General features: G+C 52.7%; 1 protein-coding gene across 1 annotated transcript; it reads left to right on the forward strand.

The window, feature by feature from the left end:
• Window positions 1-7,497: 7,497 nt before the first annotated feature.
• Window positions 7,498-18,906, forward strand: CARD8 (caspase recruitment domain family member 8). Its single transcript, XM_032119947.1, has 16 exons — window positions 7,498-7,589; window positions 9,667-9,698; window positions 9,915-9,974; window positions 10,509-10,559; window positions 11,013-11,042; window positions 11,963-12,010; window positions 12,099-12,142; window positions 12,256-12,305; window positions 12,991-13,211; window positions 13,289-13,539; window positions 14,613-14,747; window positions 14,985-15,123; window positions 15,874-15,927; window positions 16,036-16,119; window positions 16,690-16,959; window positions 17,998-18,906. The coding sequence occupies exons 1-16, from the start codon at window positions 7,561-7,563 to the stop codon at window positions 18,015-18,017; spliced, it is 1,518 nt and encodes a 505-aa protein (XP_031975838.1). The 5' UTR covers window positions 7,498-7,560; the 3' UTR covers window positions 18,018-18,906.
• The last annotated feature ends 299 nt before the right edge of the window (window positions 18,907-19,205 follow it).

Genomic DNA, 19,205 nt, shown 5'->3' on the forward strand with positions numbered 1-19,205 from the left:
CTATCCATTCGACATTTATTTCTGTATTTCATGTATAAAATACTTATTTATTTCACACAATTTTCTTTTCTCCAGTACATAAAAGGTGGGAATATCAACAATAAGATAATATTACAGGGTAATGATATTGATATCAATGGGTTGTCAGGCTTCCAGCTCGCATGTGACACTGAAAATATTCTTTATTCCTTCTGCTAAACAGAAGCGTTAGAAAGATTGGGTTAGACTGGTTTGCCCTTTGCAATAATTCCTCATAATTAGGATTTTAATCCCTTGACTCCATGGAAAGGCTCCCTCTCATGCCATGACTTTGGCTGAGGCTTTTGGTGTTACAAACAATGAGCATCTCCTGTAAGGGATGATTTGCTGGTTTTGCTTTGAATCGAATGATCTTAACTCCTAAAAATGGTTCCAGGATTAAGCCTTGATCCCACACCATCCATATGGAATCCCTCTGGGATCCAGGGAGGAGCTGAGTGGCCACAGAGGGCTGGGTGGGAGCAGCTGGACACAGAAACACTGGAATATCCTAAAAGGCACTACAGGACAATTTGTCACAGCTGGAAGGAGCCCCGTGTTGGTCTGGAATAACCAAAACCTTTTTCATTTTGAAATTTTTTGTGTTTTCCAGGGAGCAACATTTTTCCTTGTTAGTCACGCCGGTTCTCCGGAGGCTGCCACGATCCAGGCGTGGATTTCTGCCGTGATTTCATCCCGCTGTTATTTACAACTCGGCCCAAAAGCTCAACCTCTTCCTATTATTTGTGGTTAAATATAGCAGCGGATTCTTTCCCATCCCTGCTGCCACCCACACGAATCGCATGAGTCAGGAGCAGCAATTCCCAGCGGGATGAGCCCGCCCCGGCTGCCCTGGAGCATCCCGGGCTCAGCCGGAGCAGCGGGAGGTGAAAGGATTGGTGTGACACAGCCAGGGCTGCTCATCCCGGGATGCTCTGCCAGATCCCTCCTGGCTGCATCCCAAATCCCTGCCGTGCCACCCGGAATTCCAGGTGATCCCGGTGTTCCTGGAGGTCACCCTGGCTGCATCTCAGCTGCTTCCCTGCAGTCCTACACATTCCACCAGGAATTCCAGGTGATCCCAGTGTTCCTGGAGGTCACCTTGGCTGCATCCCAGCTGCTTCCCTGCCATTCCACACATTCCACCAGGAATTCCAGGTGATCCCAGCTTTCGTGGGGCTCGTAAGAGTGGGGCAACACCCCAGGGCAGGGAGTGAGCACCAAATTCTTTCCTATTCCCCTCTTGCTCTCCCCTTCTTTCTGAAGAGATTTTATTTTTACCAAATGAAACAATTCCCACCCCAGTTTGTCTGCAGGAGCCTGAATTCCCTGGATTCCCTGTGCAACAGGCTGCAGCCAGAGGGTTTTCCTGGGGGAAATTCCAACACCCCTGCTTGGGGCATCATCCAGGTAAGAGGCTGTTAAAAAATGGGGGGAAAAGGGAGAAAATGAAAAAAAAAAACAAGGGGGGAGAAAACCCTTCCAGCTATTTTTCCAGGAGTGAGGCAGGCACGGGGCTGTGTGTTCCACAGGGAAGCATCCCCTGGAGATGCAAGAAGGGATGATGAGGATGCTGAAGGGGCAGGAGAGGTTTGACCCTGCTATTTTTAAGCTCCTTAAATAACCGTGTCAGCCTCGGAGGTGGCGTGGAAAACAGGGAAAACCTCTGGAATGGCCCCACTGGATCCACTCCTCAGACCTCAGGGGTCCTGCTGGCCTCCATCCCACTGGTGTGTCCCCTTTGGGCAGCACAAACTGGTGGGCTGGCGGGAGAAGGGCAAATATTCCCTGCTGGAAAAGGAGGTGGGTGGCTCCTGTAGAGCCCAAAGAGCAGATCTGCCGTGTCCAGCCCCGGCTTCCTGCTCAGGCGGCTTTGTTGCTTCACTCAGTGACGTTTAAATCCCAAAAATCGGGCTGGAAATCAGCTTGCTGGTGAAATGCTGTGCACTGAGGGGGTGGCTCTGAAGTTGTGTCCCGCAGGCTGAGGGGATCAGGGGCTGCAGAGCTGGGCTGGGGGTGGTTGATGGCCTCAGACCCCCCTGTTCCACACCAATCAACCAAACCACCAAAAAATGCCAAATAATAAATAATCTGCAGTGACTCTGAGCTCAGGGCTGTGGGGAGTCCAGGGAGAGACATCAGAGCACCCTCCTCCCTCCCTGTGCCACTCACTGATTTGCAGTAAAATATTTGGTGGCTCCTGCAATTCCTGTCACCTTTTGGGGCTCCAGGATGATACAATGAGGAGCAGAATGGGGTAAAAACAGTGAATATCCATCAGAAATACGTGGCATAATCACCAGACCAGGCTGTTGCCCCATTTGTGTGCAGCAGGAGCCCCAGTGACACAATTTTGGTTCTTTCAGCCCAAAGGGGAGGTTGGATGTTTGTAATTATTCCTCTGAGGGACAACACAACGTCCCCAGTGCTGATCTGGGGGGGATGCTCCTGGTTCCAGTGCCAGACAAAAGCCTGGCTGCAGAGGAGTCAGGGGAAATCAAACCCAGCTCGAGTTCCTTGTGAGCAGGCCTGGACACAATTATGGGATCAGAGATGCTGCAGGATGTGGATGGAGGCGTTGGGATGCGTCCCTGGTGATCAGGGTGGTGTTTTTGCAGAGAAACTGCAGGGATATTTGTTGTGGCTGGGATGTATCCACTCCCCTGGGGGTCGCTGGATGCCATTTGGAGGGGAGAAGCTGATTTTCTGGCCATCACTTTTGCAAACCACATGGTGGGGCAAATAAATAAAGAGTAAAACATATATCTAGCATGATATCTATATAAATTATATAGAGAAAAATCCATATTTTCCTGAGCAGCTGAACGAGTACCTGAAGCTACAGCTCCATTTCTCCTTTCATTTTCACTTTCCCCCTGTGCCCTTGGCCTGCCTTTCCTCCCTGCTTCCACTGCCATCAGATTCAGCCAAAGGTTTTGTGTCTCCTTTCCGCCCTATCCCGGTTTCCTTCCTCTCCTTTCCCTCTCAGAGTCCTTCTCTCCCCTTATGCCTCTCTTACTGCCAGGAGCAGCCAGCCCCTGCCCTTTATTTAAGCAAAAAACCAACCCCCAAACACCAAAAATAGCAAAAAAATTCACAGCTTCTCTGGGCAACCTCTGCCAGGGCCTCCCCATCCTCACGGGGAGGAATTTCATCCCAATATCCCACCCAGCCCTGCTTTTTGTCAGTTCAAAGCTGCTGTAAAGGGAAAATTAAGCATTGGGAATTGAATAAAATCTGCATTTTCAACAGGCACCTCTCTCTGCATTGTCCCGTCCCGTGCTGGGAAGTGCCTGGGGGATGAAGAAGGAGATCAGAAGGGTTCCCTGAGCCCACCGGGAATTTTGGGTGGGATTACACGGCCCCACATTCCCAATTTAGGGGCACCAACTCCTCCATAATCACACAGCCCGATAATCGACTTTACTTCTTTTTCATTCTGTGATTATATTATCTTTAATATTATAATATTACTTCATGATTTGATATCATTGTTTATTATTTTGGTTTCTGACGACGCCATAATATTATTACGTATAATATTATCAATTATTCCATCCGAGGAGCCGGGAGGAGCTCGGAGGAATCCCGGGCGAGGAGCGCGGGGCTGGGGAGCTGTTGCCATCTGCAGGCGGCTCTGGAGTTGATCCCTGTGGATACTGGTGAGGATCACCGGATACTGGTGTGAGTGGGAAAGAGTGTCCGGTAAAGGGGGTTAGGATCCAGGAGCACCCAGGGAAGCATCCCTGCTATTCAACCCCGTTATCCCAAATCCAGCAGCATCCCGGTTGTCCCAGTAATGCCACAGGCCCAGGGCACTGATTGTCCTCTGTGCTGAGGCTCCTCCAGTCCTGGGGACAGTTTTGGGACCCTCACAAGGGGATTGAGGGGCTGGAGTGTGTCCAGAGAAGGGGCTGGAGCCCCAGGAGTGGCTGAGGGAGCTGGGAAAGGGGCTCAGGCTGGAGCAAAGGAGGCTCAGGGGGGACCTTGTGGCTCTGCACAAGTCCCTGACAGGAGGGGGCAGCCGGGGGGATCGGGCTCTGCTGCCAGGGAACAGGGACAGGAGGAGAGGGAACGGCCTCAGGTTGCAGCAGAGAAAGTTTAGGTTGGATATTGGAAAAATTCCTTCACTGAAAGGGGTGTCCAGCCCTGGCACTGCTGCCCAGGGAAGTGTTGGAGTCCCCATCCCTGGAGGGATTTAAAGACCTGTGGATGTGGCACTTAGGGACGTGGGGCAGTGGTGGCCTTGGCACTGCTGGACTGGATGGTCTTTAAAGGCTTTTCCAAGCTGAACCAAACAGTGATTTTATGATACTGTGATTAAACGACTTCGTGATTCTATAGCAGGCAAAACAGGAGCGTTAATTCCATCCTTCAGCTGATTGCAAAGGGCTCACGTGGGAAGCCTGGGATTCAGCTGTCACTGAAATGAGAAATCTCCATTTGCTGACAAAAGGGTTTCAGGGCACAGTGCAGCTCCCTGTGCTGGGAGGACAATTCCCGCCCTCATTCCGAGCTTGGCACGGGGAGCCCTCGGCGATTCCGGCAGGACTCTGCTCTTTCTTTCAATAGCTGCTCTCTCAATGTATCCACACAGCTCCTCCCGCCCTGCTCACATTCCCTGATCCCATCCCTGGCCAGACACACCCCTGTTGTGCCGGGATGCTGCAGGGCCCGCCGCACCCAGCAAGTACAACCAGCCACTCACTGAGCTTCCCTTAGAAAATGGGAATCCATGGAAGAGCTGAACAATCCACCCGAGCACTGCAAACCCTTCTCATCCTCGTGGCTTGGGCAGAGAAACAGCTGGGAGCACAAAGTGGGAGATTCTGGGCGTTTGCATCAATTTTCTTTGCGTCTCTCCTATTTTCTCTTTAGTGATCTGGTAAATGCATCAATTGCTCAAATGGTTCCCAAAAAGTGAATGCGTAGCCTGCTGTGAGTAGTAAGAGTAATAATAATAACAATAATAATAGAAGAAAGTGAAGAAGATTAAAAGAAGAAGAAGGAAGACAAGGAGCAGGAGGAGGATGAAAAGATGAAGGAGGAAAAAAAGATTAAAGGAAGAAGGAGGAAGAGGAGAAGAGGAAGATTAAGAAGAAGCAGGAAAAGAAAAAAGGAGGAGGAGAAGGAGAAGTGTCATTATCAACTTCTGTGCTGAAAAACCTCCTTCTTAAAACCCAGATCAGGTCTGCCAGGGAAGGAAGAAGAGATGGCTCTTTTCACCTCCTTAAATACCCCTGCTACCCTCCACAGATTTGGTTCAGGCTCTGGATTTCTATGATTTATCCCCATTTTTAAAACTGGGATGGATGTGGTGCTCAGGGGACGGACCTGCAAAAACAGAGGGGCTGTAGGAGGATGTAGGAGGCACCTCTGGGTGCCTCCAGAGGCTGATTTTTAGGTGACAAATGTCTGGCAACCTGAGGCACCGCAGCCTCTACTTTCCAACCCCTCCCCAGGGGAGCAGCAGGAAATCCCCTCGGAGCTGCCTGCAAGGACCTGTCCCGGGGTGCCACCAGCAGCTCCAGTTTCCCTTTCACAGAAGGGCCTGGTTTATAAAGTGCCGTCAAAGCTGTGACTTAAATCTGCCCCTGGCCTTGAAAAAAAAGCTGATTTATGCTTTCAGAAACGGAGTCCAACCTCCCTTCAGCACCTCGTGACTCCAGTCAAACTGGGGAAGGGTTGTTGATGTCAAACTGGGCCAGTTTTTGCCGGGGGGTGAATCAGACCCTCAGAGGAAAACTCTAAATTGGAGAGGTTTGGGCTGAGCTGCCGCAGCTCCACAAACAACAGGCGCTGGGCTGGGGCTGCCCCGGGGGAGTTCGTGGATCCTCGGGCTGTGACAGTTCACGGGATATTTACATTTACGGCTGGGAAATGATGGCTCGGCCATGCTTAGGAAGCTATGAGCTGCATCCCAGGGATGGAGCTGGGAGAGACAAACCCTCCCGACCCCCTCTGCATCACCCCCACCTTCCCCTTCTCCTTTCTCTCCTGTCTTGCTTTCCTTTCCTTATTTACTCTCCATCGTGGGCAATTATTTGCACTCTCAACTGCCGCTGTGCCATGAACTTTTCCCACTTCCTTCACTTTGTTCCAGGCTGCATTTGCCGGTGCCTGGACAACGCCAGGGTGTTGTTTACAGGGGATTTCCTTCCGTGGCACTCCCATCTCTGCCCAAACCCATCCTTTAGGTCCCTTTTCCAGGGTGTCCCATTAAAAGCTGGTTCATTAGGTCGGGTTTCCATCAGTTTTACACACTACAGCCCAGCCATGACAGCTCGTTCCTGTGAGCTCTGCACATGGATTTTCTTGGAAATAGGGGATTTTCCAGAACTGTTTGGTGGCCTGGGACCCCAAGGATCTGCAACTGTGGGTAAGGGGCAGCTTCCAATCCAGAATATTTCCAGGAGCTGGGAGCTGAGTGCTTGAAAGGCACCTGGAGCAGCGTTCTGAGCCTGTGTTTGCTCAAGTCCTTACGTTTGTTTATAGAGCTTATTCCTGTTTCTGCTCTGGGCCCTGGGCAGACGCACAAAAAGGGGCACCCCAGAGCCCACCTGCATCCCAGAGCTGCTCTGGGGTCGGCATAGGGGGACGGGGGTGACGCTGAGATGTGGATTTGGGCTGGATCAGCTCTTGGAATAAGAGAAATATCCTTAAACCAGGTATCTGACCCCACCCCTTTCCAAAGGGTTTCTCTGGGCACAAACCGAGGTGACTTTGGATGCTTCCAGTCTGGGAGGAGTCGGGGGACAGGGTAAGGGTCGGGAAGGGGTGTGAGGGGGGGGGTTCCCTGTCTGGAGCTCTGGAATTCCCCTCACCAGGTTTTGCAGGGACGCTGGGCTGCCCTGCAGGGGTGGGGGGAGGCGGGTGCCCCTCACTGCCGGGGCTCCGGGGTTTATTACGGTGCTGAGATCCTCCAGGAGCCCTTCCCTACCAAAATGCTTCTGGGTGAGAAGCGTTTATTCCCTTTTTGTTTAAAACAAACAAACAAAAAAACCCCTGAATGTGCTGCAGTTTTGGGCTGGTTTTTTCTTTTATTTTAACTTTTTCTTTTTTTTTTTTTTTTTTCCCCCTAAGCAGCTCTGCCAGCAGGAGGCAGATCCTGGCGTGTCCAAGGCCAGGTTGCACAGGGCTTGGAGCAACCTGATCCATGGAAATTGTCCCTGCCCATGGCACCGGAGGGGGTGGAACGAGATGAGCTTTAGGGTCCCTTGCCACCCAAACCATTCCAGGATTCCAGAATGATCTCCTATGTGTATAGAACACTAATATCCCAACAGATAACACCCAGTGCGCCCAGAAATGAACATCATCTATGTATTTACGAATCACACCGTGTCTATCTGTACCTGTACCGAGGGAGGGTGTGTGCAGGAGTGTCATGTACCCACAGCACCTCGAGTTCGAGGGGGGGGGGGGGGGGGACGAGAAAGCGGCGGCCGATCCGGAGCTCCGGGGAGTGTCCGGGGCGGGTCCGAGCGCGGCCCCGCCCCCACGCGCTGTTCCCGCGCGGTGCCGCCGAGCGGATCCGCCGCGATGTCCGGCCCGGCCCAGGAGCCCGACAGGTGAGCGGCCGTGGGGTGCCGGGGCTCCCCTTGTCCCCCGCCATCCTCCTGCAGCCTCCCCGCCGCCCCCGGGGCTGCCCGGCGTTCCCCGCCACTCTCCCCGCTGTCGTCCCCTCCCGCTCTCCCCATGCACCCCCTGCGCCCTCCCGCTGTCCCCCAGCCCGTCCCGCTGTCCCCCTGCGCCCTCCCGCTGTCCCCCAGCCCCGCCCCCGCATCCTCCCATCCCCCACCCCACCTGCATCCCCGCATCCTTCTGCTCCTCCACCCCCTCCCGACCCCCCATTCCTGGGCACCGAGCCCGGAGGTTCCCTCCCGTCCCCAACCCCCCCCCCCCCCCCGTCCCCGGGCAGTTTGGGTGCCCGTGCCCGGCCGTGCACCTGCAGCGGGGGCTCCGGGCCCCGCCGGCCGCACCGCGCATCCCCCGCTGCTGCTGCAGACAAAGCACCGGGCGAGGCAGCGCCGGCCCCGCACCCCCCGGCCCCGCTGCACCGCCCCCGGTGCCCCCCGGTGCCCCCCGGTGCCCCGAGCCCGGGCAGCGAGGCTCGTGCTTATCTCCTTCCCCGCGTTATCGCGCTCTGGGAACCGCTGCCCCGCCAGGCTCCTCCGCTCGGCAGCGCCCGTTGCCCGCCGCAGTTAATGGCTGCAGTTAATTAACTGCACAATGCCCGGGGCTTTGCCCGGGTGGGTTTTTTGTCTCTTTTTGTGCTTTCTCCCCCCGCGCCTGTGCGCTGCCGGAGCTGTTTGCCAGCGCGGGAGGAGGGAGATGCAGCTGCGAGGGGTTTGGAGGCGGCGCGGAGGGAAGCGATCCCAGTTTAGCAAGCCAGCACTTGGTGCAAGGGCTGCGGGGTTGCTCAAACATCGCTTGGCTCCCTTGCCGGCCCTGGAGAGGGTCCAGACTTCATCCAAATCCTCCAGATAAATAATTCTTGTGTTGTTTTTTTTTTCACAAGATACAGTTTGGAAGAGCAAACTGTTGTGTAATTCCTTGTGGGGGAAAACCTTTCCCACTTCTTCCTGCCCTTGACCCAGAAACTTCTCCAGCCCCGTGCAGCCACTTTGCTGTGCTTTGCCAGGACGCCCCAGCTGGCATCGCTTCCCTGAGTTCCTCAGGAATCCTCACTCGTTAGGGATTGATTTTCCTGCCTCTGCCATTCCCATCTATTTATTTATTTTTCAGTTTTGTGTCTGAGTGTCCCAGTGTGGCCCCAAGGCTCTGACCCCCGTGGTGGTGCCCGCTCATTCCAGGAGCATCCAGGATAGCCGAAATCAGCCTCCTGAGCTGAGCAACTCCCACATCTTGGCTTCACCATCCCCAGCATCCCTCAGCATCTCTGGGATGGCCCTGTGACCCTCACCTACCTCCAAAAAAAAAGCGGGCTGGGTGCTTTTTCCCTGCCTGCTGTTCCAGCTGCCCCTTGGCAGGGCGGAGGTTCTGGAATATTTCCCGGTGCCACCACAGTGTGGGAGAGCTGGATGTCACCTGCTGGTTTATGGTGACTGCACCCAGGGCCATTCCTGTCCTCAGGGCAGCTTTTCTTTGCTGGATCTGCCTGACAGATGTTGTGGAGCTCTGTGGAGCTCCAGGAAAAGGTTTCCAAACAGGATCATGATCTGTGAATGATAAAACCAGCAGATTTCCCCTTTCCAGGGTGGATGGAGGCTGGAGGTTGGTGTGAATTTGCCACAAATGGGTCTGCTGGAGTTGTCTGCCACGGCTGAAGGCCAGAGTTTATCCAAGTTTCCTGCCTGGCTGGAGATTGGTTGGATTGCACCCAAATCCAATGGGTGCCTGGCACGGAGTCCAGGGCTCAGCAATGGGGGCTGGAACCAGGAGCTTGTGGCGGTGGGAATTGTGTCCAGCAGAGCCAGGTGTCCCCAGAAGGGCCAGGAGAGAGCCAGGGTCGGGGTGATGCTGCAGGAGATGGATGTTTACTCACCAAGCCCCATCCCAAGTCAGCTCCCAGATTCCCGAGGCTGGGAGCAATGCCAGCGGGCTGGGAGTGGGGAATGCTGCCCCTGTGGAAGCGTGGGAAAGGGCTGGCACAGCTGCTCACGTGTGTCTGCTTTTGTCTTCCAGCGGAGCAGAGTCCCTCTCCTCGGATGAAAAAGGTACAGGGATTTTGGGAAATGCCCCTCCTTGGGAATGGGAATGGGAATTCTATAACTGGCTTTAAAAACCTCGGTGTAAACCCTTAGTTTATGGATTATTTTGGTTGGTTGTGCTGGTTTTTAAAATGCCTGTTCTTTTGTTGTTTATTCCCTTTCTCTGAGTACAAAATTGACGAGAGCCTTCTCCAGCTTTTATTCCCTGCTTTTCTCTGGCAGAGGTGACACCCAACGGCATGGAGGGATCGGGATCGGGATCGGCCGAGGAGCACCCGGAGGGTGAGCACACCATGGCTCAGGGATTTCCTCGCTCCTGCGGTGGTGTGGCTGGTCCTGCATCCCAAATTCCCCCACACCCACATCCCAAAGCACATGCTTGACTTTCCAGTGCTGGTTTCTGTTCAACTGACGTTTGTGAGAATAATTAATTAAAGCCACATTTGGTGCATCCACACGAGCCACGCCTGGTGGGACACACAGCTCCCACCAAGGCTGCTCCCACCTGCCATGGAAAACCATCATTTAACTGGGATGTGCCATGGCTGAAGCTCCAAAATAATCCCAGGATGCATAAAACATGAAAATTAAATGTTCTAAAAACCCTTCAGAAGGGCCTGGGTGACCCCAAAGTCTCCCCTGGAGCTGGGATTTGATGCTCTGATGCTTCTCTCTGCCTCAGTATTTTTTCTGCTCTGTCCCATTATCTAACCTGCTGGCTGGCCTGATGGATCCCAACCTGTGGATGGATCCCAACCTGTGGATGGATCCCTGCGCTCCCATCCCACCTGTGCCTAACGGGGTGTGGTTTTTAAGGAGAGGCCAGTTCCGAAGGCAGCTCCAGCAGCGGCTCGGAAGAGGAGTCAGGTGAGCAGAGCATTGTGTTTGATCTGTAATCTCTTATATAAAACTGCTGTTCAGTTTAAAGCAGCTGCTTCTCCTGGGAACAGTCTCACAGTTATTAGGGAATGCTAACTCTGATTGCTTTCCCAATAAAACTTTTGGTAGCCAAGGATTTCCTATCAATGATCGAAGGGCAGCAGCTCGTGCTGCTTTCGCCTCCCAGACACAACACCCATGGATGTTGCAGAGACAATGCCCATGGATATTTTTACACCACAGCAGTTGTCCAAACACCAAGAGGCCATAAATTTCCTCAAAAGTTGGCAACAGAACTGGCCAAACAGGATGGACAGGAAAAGAATGAAAGGAAGCGCTTGCTGTTGGTGGGTTTGCACTTCCACGGGTTGTGTGCCAGCAGTTTATTGTGCTTTTGTGTAATGCTGATAATTAAACAATTCCGATGTTTTTGCTCCCCAGATGCCGAGGAGTGGCATGGAGGCAGGCTGGGTGAGTGTGGTTTGTTGTCCCTGGTAGCCCTTGCTCAGCGGGAGGAAGCCAGCTCGGATGAACGGCACCCGAGGCGTGCTGTGGGATGGCAGGAAGGATTTCCAGCCACCCCTTCTGTATCTTCTGGGAAAAGGAGCTGCTGGAGAGCATCCCTAGGAAGTGGGGGGTGGAGGCCACGAGCTTCCACGTGCAGGGAGTGTTCCTGGTGCCGTTCCAATCCTGCTGCAACTCCGGGATGGGATAGCAGGGCTTGGGAAGGCAGCCAGCTGCTGGCTGCTGTTTGCCAGGCTGTTTGCTGCAGCAAGGCCTTCTCTGGCTCTCCCGGCCCAGGAGGGTGTTGGAGTCCCAGGATAGCTCTGGGACAGCCTCCAGGATCCCTTTTTCCTGGGAGGGAGGGTGGGATGGGAAGCAGCTCATCCTGGCTCTTGGCACGGCGCCTCTGCCACTCCCCTGCTCCCAAATCCACCCTTCAGGACACAACCTTTGGCCTGAAGTGTCAGCTCTGCTGGAATTCTGTCCTGTAGGATTCGGCCTTGTAGGAGAATCCAGGCACTCCGAAATCATTTTAGGGACAAACACATGGCAGACAATGTGGTTGTTGTTCCCTGGGAATGCTGTTCCCAGTTTCCATGCCGGGGGTTGTACTTTGTCCTTGGCACCATGAGGCTCATCCTGAGGATGAATCTTTAACTCCTCTGAAAATTTCCGGCAGTTTGGGCAACTTAGGAGCTGTTGGCAAATTTGTATCCTGATGTTCAGCTTCACCCCCGGACTGTGCAAGGCCTGCAAGGACTCTCAGGAATGTTCTCCTTAGGATTTGCTGAATTTAAGCAAATGAAATTGTGGGGTTGTCCTGGGTGAATGTGGGAGCAGAAACCCTCTGGAGACTGAGGTGTTTACTCCAAACTCCTTTTTCCTAGAGGAAGAACAGGAGGAGAAGGAATCCCCACCTCACTGCAATGAGTCAGGTAGGAACAGATCTCCTGAGGCCTTTTTTATTCCTGGCTCTTTAATTACTTGGCTGTTCTTGAGCTCATCTTCCTCTTTTCCCACCAGGAGGGAGCTGCTTGCCACCCTGTGAGCACTGCAGGAGTGAAAATGTAGGTTTGTGAGGGAAAAGCCACCCACTTCTTTTGCATTAGATCATTTGCAATCTGTAATCCTAATTTCTTCTCACCTTTTTTAAGATAATTTTTTAAAAATCTGTTTCCAGGACCAGAAGGAGCAGGTGACCCCCAGGAGACTTGCTGGAGGACAATTTATGTATGAATTTTTTGAATATAATGGGTTTAAGTTTACGTTGTTCTGACCAAGGTGCTTCAGTCTTTGGTTGAAGTGGGAGAACAGCTCATTGTCTGCACAAATGCACCTGGATTTGTACTGGGAGGTGCACCCAAACCCTTAAAAATCACAGTTTAGAGCCTGTGCTGCCTCCAGATCCTGGCCCAAGAGAACTCTTGGGAGGGTTTTCCAGGATGCTGCCTTGTCTTGCTGCAATAATTAACAGCCAGCCCCTTGTTATGTGCTGGTTTCAGCCTGGATGCACGTGAGGGGTCTTGCCCTGCTTCACCCTCCCCTTTAGCCCTGCATTTTCCCTTGGATGCAGCGCTGTTCTCCCTGTGTCTGCCTTGGAATTGTCACTGTGGGATGTCCATGTATCCCTTGCTGTTCTCCACGCTGGCTGCTGTTGTTATCCATGGAAAATGTTGGCTCTGACGCTGAGCCCTTCCCGTGAGAGCAGCTCCCGGTGCAGGAAGTTTTATGCAAAATGCTCATTTCCAGCTGTTTTGCATAGGCTGGGTGGGCCCTCAGTGGTTTTTACCAGCCCAGTGACGGCTCAGACCCAGAGAGAGGAGCACACTGTGGCCGCTGAGATAAAGCGGGAGGGAGCTGCTCCGTTACCCCGCAGCTCCCGGTATTTTTGCCGAGTGCCGGATGTCCCTTGCAGGGCGCTGCTGGATGCAGAGGGCTCCTTCCAGTGCAGCATCACTGGGCTCATTTTCGAGGTGACAGGCGCCGCCAGGATCACGTATTCCCTGTTATCCTGGAGCAAGTACGCCCAGCTGGTGGAAAAGCCCTGGATCGTGGGCGGGCCCCTGTTCGACGTGCGCTGCGACGCGCCCGGCGCGCTCAGCTCCATCCAGTTCCCGCACTGCCTCTGCCTGGGGGGTGAGTGTGGGGCCAGGGGCTGGGGATGGTGCCTGGGGATGCTCTGGAAGTGCTGAGCCCCGGGATGTTCCCCCCAGATCACGGCGCTGGCGTGGCCTTCAAGGTGCTGCACATCAAGAGCGGGGGCGCGGCCATCGAGCCCTCGGCCGAGTTCTCGGCGTCGCACGTCAAGTGGGTGGTGAGCTCCCTGTCCCCCGTGGGACCCCTGATCCAGAGCCAGCAGCCCCTGCAGTACCACGGGGCCGTCATCCTCTACAAAGCCATCGATGAGCACCCCTCCCTGTCCTTCTGGGTCTACGTGGCCACCAACAACGACTCCTTCATAAAGGTACGGCCCGGGCTGGGAGCTGGGCCTGGGGAGGGTGGGGTTGGGAATCCTGGTGTGCTTTGTGTGGGAATGGACCTTAAATCCCATCTCTTTCTACCTTCTGCCATGGACAGGGACACCTTCCACTGTCCCAGGCTGCTCCCAGCCCCAATGTCCAGCCTGGCCCTGGGCACTGCCAGGGATCCAGGGGCAGCCCCAGCTGCTCTGGGCACCCTGTGCCAGGGCCTGCCCACCCTCCCAGGGAAGGATTCCTTCCCAATATCCAATCTAGACCTACAATGTTTGAATCTGAGGCCATTCCCCCTTTTTTCTGTCACTCCATCCTGTGTAAATGGTCTCTCTCCAGCTTTTCCATTTCCGTTCTTTGTCCTGGTCTCTTCTCCCAAGGAATAAGCGACAGGACAAGAGGAAGCAGCCTCAAGTTGTACCAGAGGAGGTTTAGATTGGACATTAGGGAAAATTCCTTCAGGAAAAGGCTGGTCAAGCACTGGAACAGGCTGTCCAGGGCAGTGGCAGAGTCCCCAGTGAAAATTTGGGAATTTGGGAAAGCAGCTGACAATGAATTCATCCAGGTGCCACCAACTTTCCTGCTGCCAAGGACCACGTTGGCAATAACCTCAGAGGAGAACAGAGCCTGTCTGCAGAGAAAAGAGAGGCCATGGAACTAACCCTGGATAAAATTACAGCTCTAGAAAGTTCCTTGCATTGCCCTGCAATGGGTTATAATTAGGAAATTGGGTTTGTGAGGTCATTCAGGAGCTCTGGCAGGAGCAGGACTTGAATTTACCCTATTACAGTAAGGAGAGTGACAAAACCCTGCCTTTTATTGGGGTTGCAAACTCTCTTATCTCATTTCACCCCCATGGCACAACAGCTGGAGAGGTTTGGTGATGCTTTTTGAGTGTGGTTATTCCACAGCTTTCTGGAAAGTTTGGGGTCGTGGCTGTGCTGTAGAGCTGGGGCCAGAGAACAGCCCAGGCAGCCACATGAACACAGGTTTTAAATGTTATTTCATCTACTGGAATGAGTAACCTTGAAATATTAACCTTGAAGTGGTATTTTTTAAATTTTAGGACATCTCAAAAGCTGTGAAGCACTCAAATAAGAAATTTGTTAAAATTGACAAGCCCGCCGTGTGCCAAAAATTACTGCAGGAAGGAAAGAAGTACAGATTGATCTGTGAGCCAGAAGCTGAAATAACTCCTGAGGTGAGTCCCTTACACTCACCCTTGCTTCCTGCATTGCAGCTGCCCTGGAAATGTGGCACAAAAAGGAGCCATTTGCCTCTTAGAGCCCTAAAATTTTGGGATGAAATCCTGATGCTGAAGTCAACAGCAAAACTCTGGGAGATGGGAGTTAGGCTCGGATCTGTCCCAACAGCCAGTTGCCTTCTCTTTAGTTTATCTTAGAGAAATATTTATTTTTGATATATTTCTGTTGTGTAGGAGATTGAATTTGTTGATGGATCACTCTTGAAGCTGAAGAGTTACTTTGAAGTGTACTTGGAGAAGCCTGATGACTTCACCATGTCCCTGGTGGAGCAGGACTCGGATGAGACCGTCTGGAAAGCCAAACTCCGAGAGAGTGAGTCCTTGGGAACCAGGGAGTGGTCTGGGATGGGACAGACCTTAAAGATCATCCAGTTCCACCCCCAGGGACCCCTTCCACTGTCCCAGGCTGCTCCAGCCCCAGTGTCCAGCCTGGCCTTGGGCACTGCCAGGGATCCAGGGGCAGCCCCAGCTGCTCTGGGCACCCTGTGCCAGGGCCTGCCCACCCTCCCAGGGAACAATTCCTGCCCAATCTCCCATCCAGCCCTGCCCTCTGGCACTGGGAAGCCATTCCCTGTGTCCTGTCCCTCCATCCCTTGTAAGTTGTTTCTTTCCATCTTTCCTGTAGCTCCTTCAGGCACTGGGAGGCTCCAGTTAGGTCACCCTGCAGCTTCTCCTCTCCAGGCTGAACAATCCCAGCTCTCCCAGCCTTTCCTCCCAGCAGAGCTGCTGGTCATAGAATGTTTGTTTTTGGAAGGGACCTTAAAGACCATTTAGTTCCAACCCCCCTGCCTATTATTCTGTGTTGTAACATATTATTCCATGTATTATCCATAGAATTGTATCGTATAATATGAAATGGCATATTTTGCATTATAACTTGCAATCTCTCTGGCCTATTTGGGCCTGCTGCAGCACGTTGAATAAAAGGGGAAAAATCTCGTTCTGTCAAACCTCAGGGGTTGGAATCCACCCAACAGCTTTGCTTTGTGCCTGGGAATTCCTGGAGGTGGGGCCCAGCACTGGGAATTCCTCCCTCACCTTTGTCTCCTGTGACCTTTCCCAGGGGATTGGATCCATTATGACCAGAACAAGAACGAGCAGAGGAGGAGCACAGCCAGTGAGTGACTTTGCAGAGAACTTGGGGTTGGGGTGGTTTGTTCCTTGCACCCCTCTCTGCCTCTGGGGAGAGGTGACACAAGTGACAGCGCCTCTGATCCCTTCCCAGGTGTGAAGAAGCGGAAGCCAGCCCTCAGCATCCTGGAGGAAGAGGGGCTCCACAGCAAAAAGCAGAAGACTGGTGGCACTGCAGGTGGGGCCTCGCTGTGGCCTTGGGAAGAGCCTGGTTGGGGTTGTTTTGTGTCCTGGGAGTTGAAACCCAGCTCACTTTTTAAAAGACTTTTCCCTCTGGAATGGTCCAGGCTTGGGGGAGAGCAGCTGGAAAGGTGTCTGCTGGAAAAGGAGCTGGGGCTGGTGGTTGGCAGGGCCTGGACATGAGCCAGGGGTGGCCAAGGAGGTCCCAGCAATGCCCACAGACCCAGGGCAGTGCCCGTCCCCTGTGCTGGCACTGCTGAGGCTCCTCCAGCCCTGGGGGCGGTTTTGGGACTCTCCCAAGGACGTGGAAGGGCTGGGGCATGTGCAGGGAAGGGAATGGGGTTGGGAAAGGGGCTGGAGCAGCTGAGGGAGCTGGGAAGGGGCTCAGGCTGGAGCAAAGGAGGCTCAGGGGGGACCTTGTGGCTCTGCACAAGTCCCTGACAGGAGGGGGCAGCCGGGGGGGTCGGGCTCTGCTCCCAGGGAACAGGGACAGGAGGAGAGGGAACGGCCTCAGGTTGCAGCAGAGAAGGTTGGGGTTGGATATTGGGGAAAATCCAATGTTTTTCAGATGGAACGGGCACAAAAAGCTTAACGGACCAACAGCTGCTGGCGATCGCCAAGCTCCTGGACCGGCACTGGAGGGAGGTCGCCATTGAGTGTCTCCAGATGGAGATGAAGGACATCGAGAACATCCAGGCCATGGAGAAGGACGTGAACATGCAGAAATTCCTGGTGCTGAGGAAGTGGAGAGACAGGGAGCAGGGCAATGGATCTGCAGAGGCTTTGCAGAGAAGCCTCGGGGAAAAAGCGACCTACGAGATCCTGCAGACGCTGCAAGGTATCAGCTCCCTGGTTACTGAATCCATCCCTGGCTCAGCTGGACTTTGGGAATTCCCATCAGGGAATTTACAAATCCCCAGTGCGTGGTTTATTATGGAGGTCAAAATTGTGTCCCTTCTGCTTTCAGCAGTGACTTGATGTTTTGGGATGGTTGATCCTTCCCTTCGGAAATGGATACAAAATGAGGAATAGTTTTGCCCTGAGGATGGAGAGCACTCAGCATGACCTGGGTGTCCAGACTGGTTCCTGGGATTCCCAAGAAGAGCTGCTTGGGTCTTTATTTCAGGAAAGGTTGATTAACACCTTCCCTGCTGGATGACTTGGTGGTTCCATCTCTTGTGGGAATGGATTTCCCAAGGGAGCTCCCCCTCCTTTCTGTGGAGCTCTTGTGTTCAGTTTGCCTTCTGCAAATCCAAATTATTCAGGGAGCTGGGAATTATCCCTGTCCATGGCAGGGGTTGGAATTAAATGACCTTTAAGGTCCTTTCCACTCAAACCATTCCATAATTTTATGGACTCAGCCAGCCAAGAGCAATTGTCCTGAAAAATTAAATGTGGGGGTTTTTTTGCAACAGCAAAACTTTGATCTTAATTCCTTAACTCAGGACAAAAGGAAACGTGGGACAAAACTCCTCAGGTTGTGCCTGGGGAGGGTTAGATTGGATATTGGGAAAAATTTCTTCATGGAAAGGGCTGGGCACAGTCACCACCCTGGAGGGCTCGAGCAGACGTGTGGCTCCTGGGGACGTGGGGTGGTGGTGGCCTTGGGATGGAGTGGGGGCATGGTTGGACTGGATGGTCTTAGAGGGCTTTTCCAACCTGATTCCATGGCTCATTCTCCCTGGAAACAACCTGGCTGGCAAAGGTGGAGAGCTCTCCCTCCCAGACTCTGCGCCACAGCCTCGTGCTGCCTCGGGGGGTTTAATACATTTATTTCTCAACTTGAATATTTTTAAATTCAATTTCTTTCTCCACTTGGGTCTTGCAGGCACTTCCAGACATCCCATAATCCAGGTGTGTTTTTTCCTTCCCTCAGGTTTCTCGGCTCAGAGCTGAGCCAGCTGAAGGAGGAGGAGGGAGGGAGCTTCCCAATCCAACCATTCTGCTCCTCTGGAATCCTGCTGGGATTCAGGGAGGTTCAGGGCATCACCACTCAGGCAGGATCCTCCAGGGAAACGTGAATGGAATTTTGTGTGGATAGAAGCCACTTCCAAGACCTTCAGGAGAGGTGGATCCTGGAATTCCGGGCTTCACCCACAGGGAAAGACATGAACACTGGAAAAAACCAATTTGTCTTTTTCATCACTTGGGAAAGGTTTTTGTTTCCATCAGGGAAAAACAGGGAGAAAAATCACCCTGGAAACTTTCATCCCCTTCCAAAAAACACGGAACTGCCAGAATCGTGAGGTGCATCAGATTTCTCGTGGATCAGGGAAGAATGATCCTAAACTTGCCACAAATTCCTTTGGATAATCACTGTATATGTGGAATTATTGTGCATATCCTGTACATTCAGTCCTTGTTAAGCTATGCTTCTGTTTCCTAAAATTTCCAAAGAAGGGGAACACCACTCTGAACTCCAGGCAGCTCGGAATTTCCCCCTGGAATTTCTTCTCCCCTCTTTTCTGTATAGTTTGTCTCCATTTTTTACGTTGTATAATTCTTTTTTGTATGAGCAACTTTTTATACTTCTTTTTTTTACTTGATTTATCGGAACTTGACTAGAATTTAGGTGCTGAAAATGGGAGGAGCCCAAATCCCTGTGCTACAGGATCAGAAAAAAATTGGGGGAAAATGGTATTTGCAGAAGAGAGGAGGAAGCAGATCAAGGATTGTCTTGTTTTTAAGGCCGTGGGATACTTGGGATCATCTTCCTCTGTGTATGTTTGGGAAAGGAAAACATACTTTTAAAAAAGAAAGATTAAAACAGGAAAAATTTCCATTATTTCCATCTGATTTTTGATTTTTTGTTTTAGTTGGATGAAATGTTGGGAAGTTGTTGATGTCCTGGGAAGAGAGGAGAACTGGGAAGAGAGGATGAAACTTGTTCCTCAGAACCTGGAAAAGCTGGAGGTGCCACCAAAGGGGTCAAAGGGGTTTTTTGGGATGAAAGGGACCTTAAATCCCATCCCATCCCAACCCCTGCCATGGGCAGGGACACCTTCCCTATCCCAAGTTATTCCAAGCCTCGTCCAACCCAATCCAAGATGGAAACTTGGATTTTAAAAGACACTGATTATGGGG

This window comes from Corvus moneduloides, chromosome 10, assembly GCF_009650955.1.
Source record: "Corvus moneduloides isolate bCorMon1 chromosome 10, bCorMon1.pri, whole genome shotgun sequence".
NCBI classification, from domain to species: domain Eukaryota; kingdom Metazoa; phylum Chordata; class Aves; order Passeriformes; family Corvidae; genus Corvus; species Corvus moneduloides.

Coding starts and splice junctions, on each gene's coding strand:
- CARD8 (XM_032119947.1), top strand. CDS start 7,561: ATGTCCGGCCCGGCCCAGGAGCCCGACAG. Junction 9,699..9,914: donor CCTCTCCTCGGATGAAAAAG/GTACAGGGATTT, acceptor TTTCTCTGGCAG/AGGTGACACCCAACGGCATG. Junction 15,124..15,873: donor GAAAGCCAAACTCCGAGAGA/GTGAGTCCTTGG, acceptor GACCTTTCCCAG/GGGATTGGATCCATTATGAC.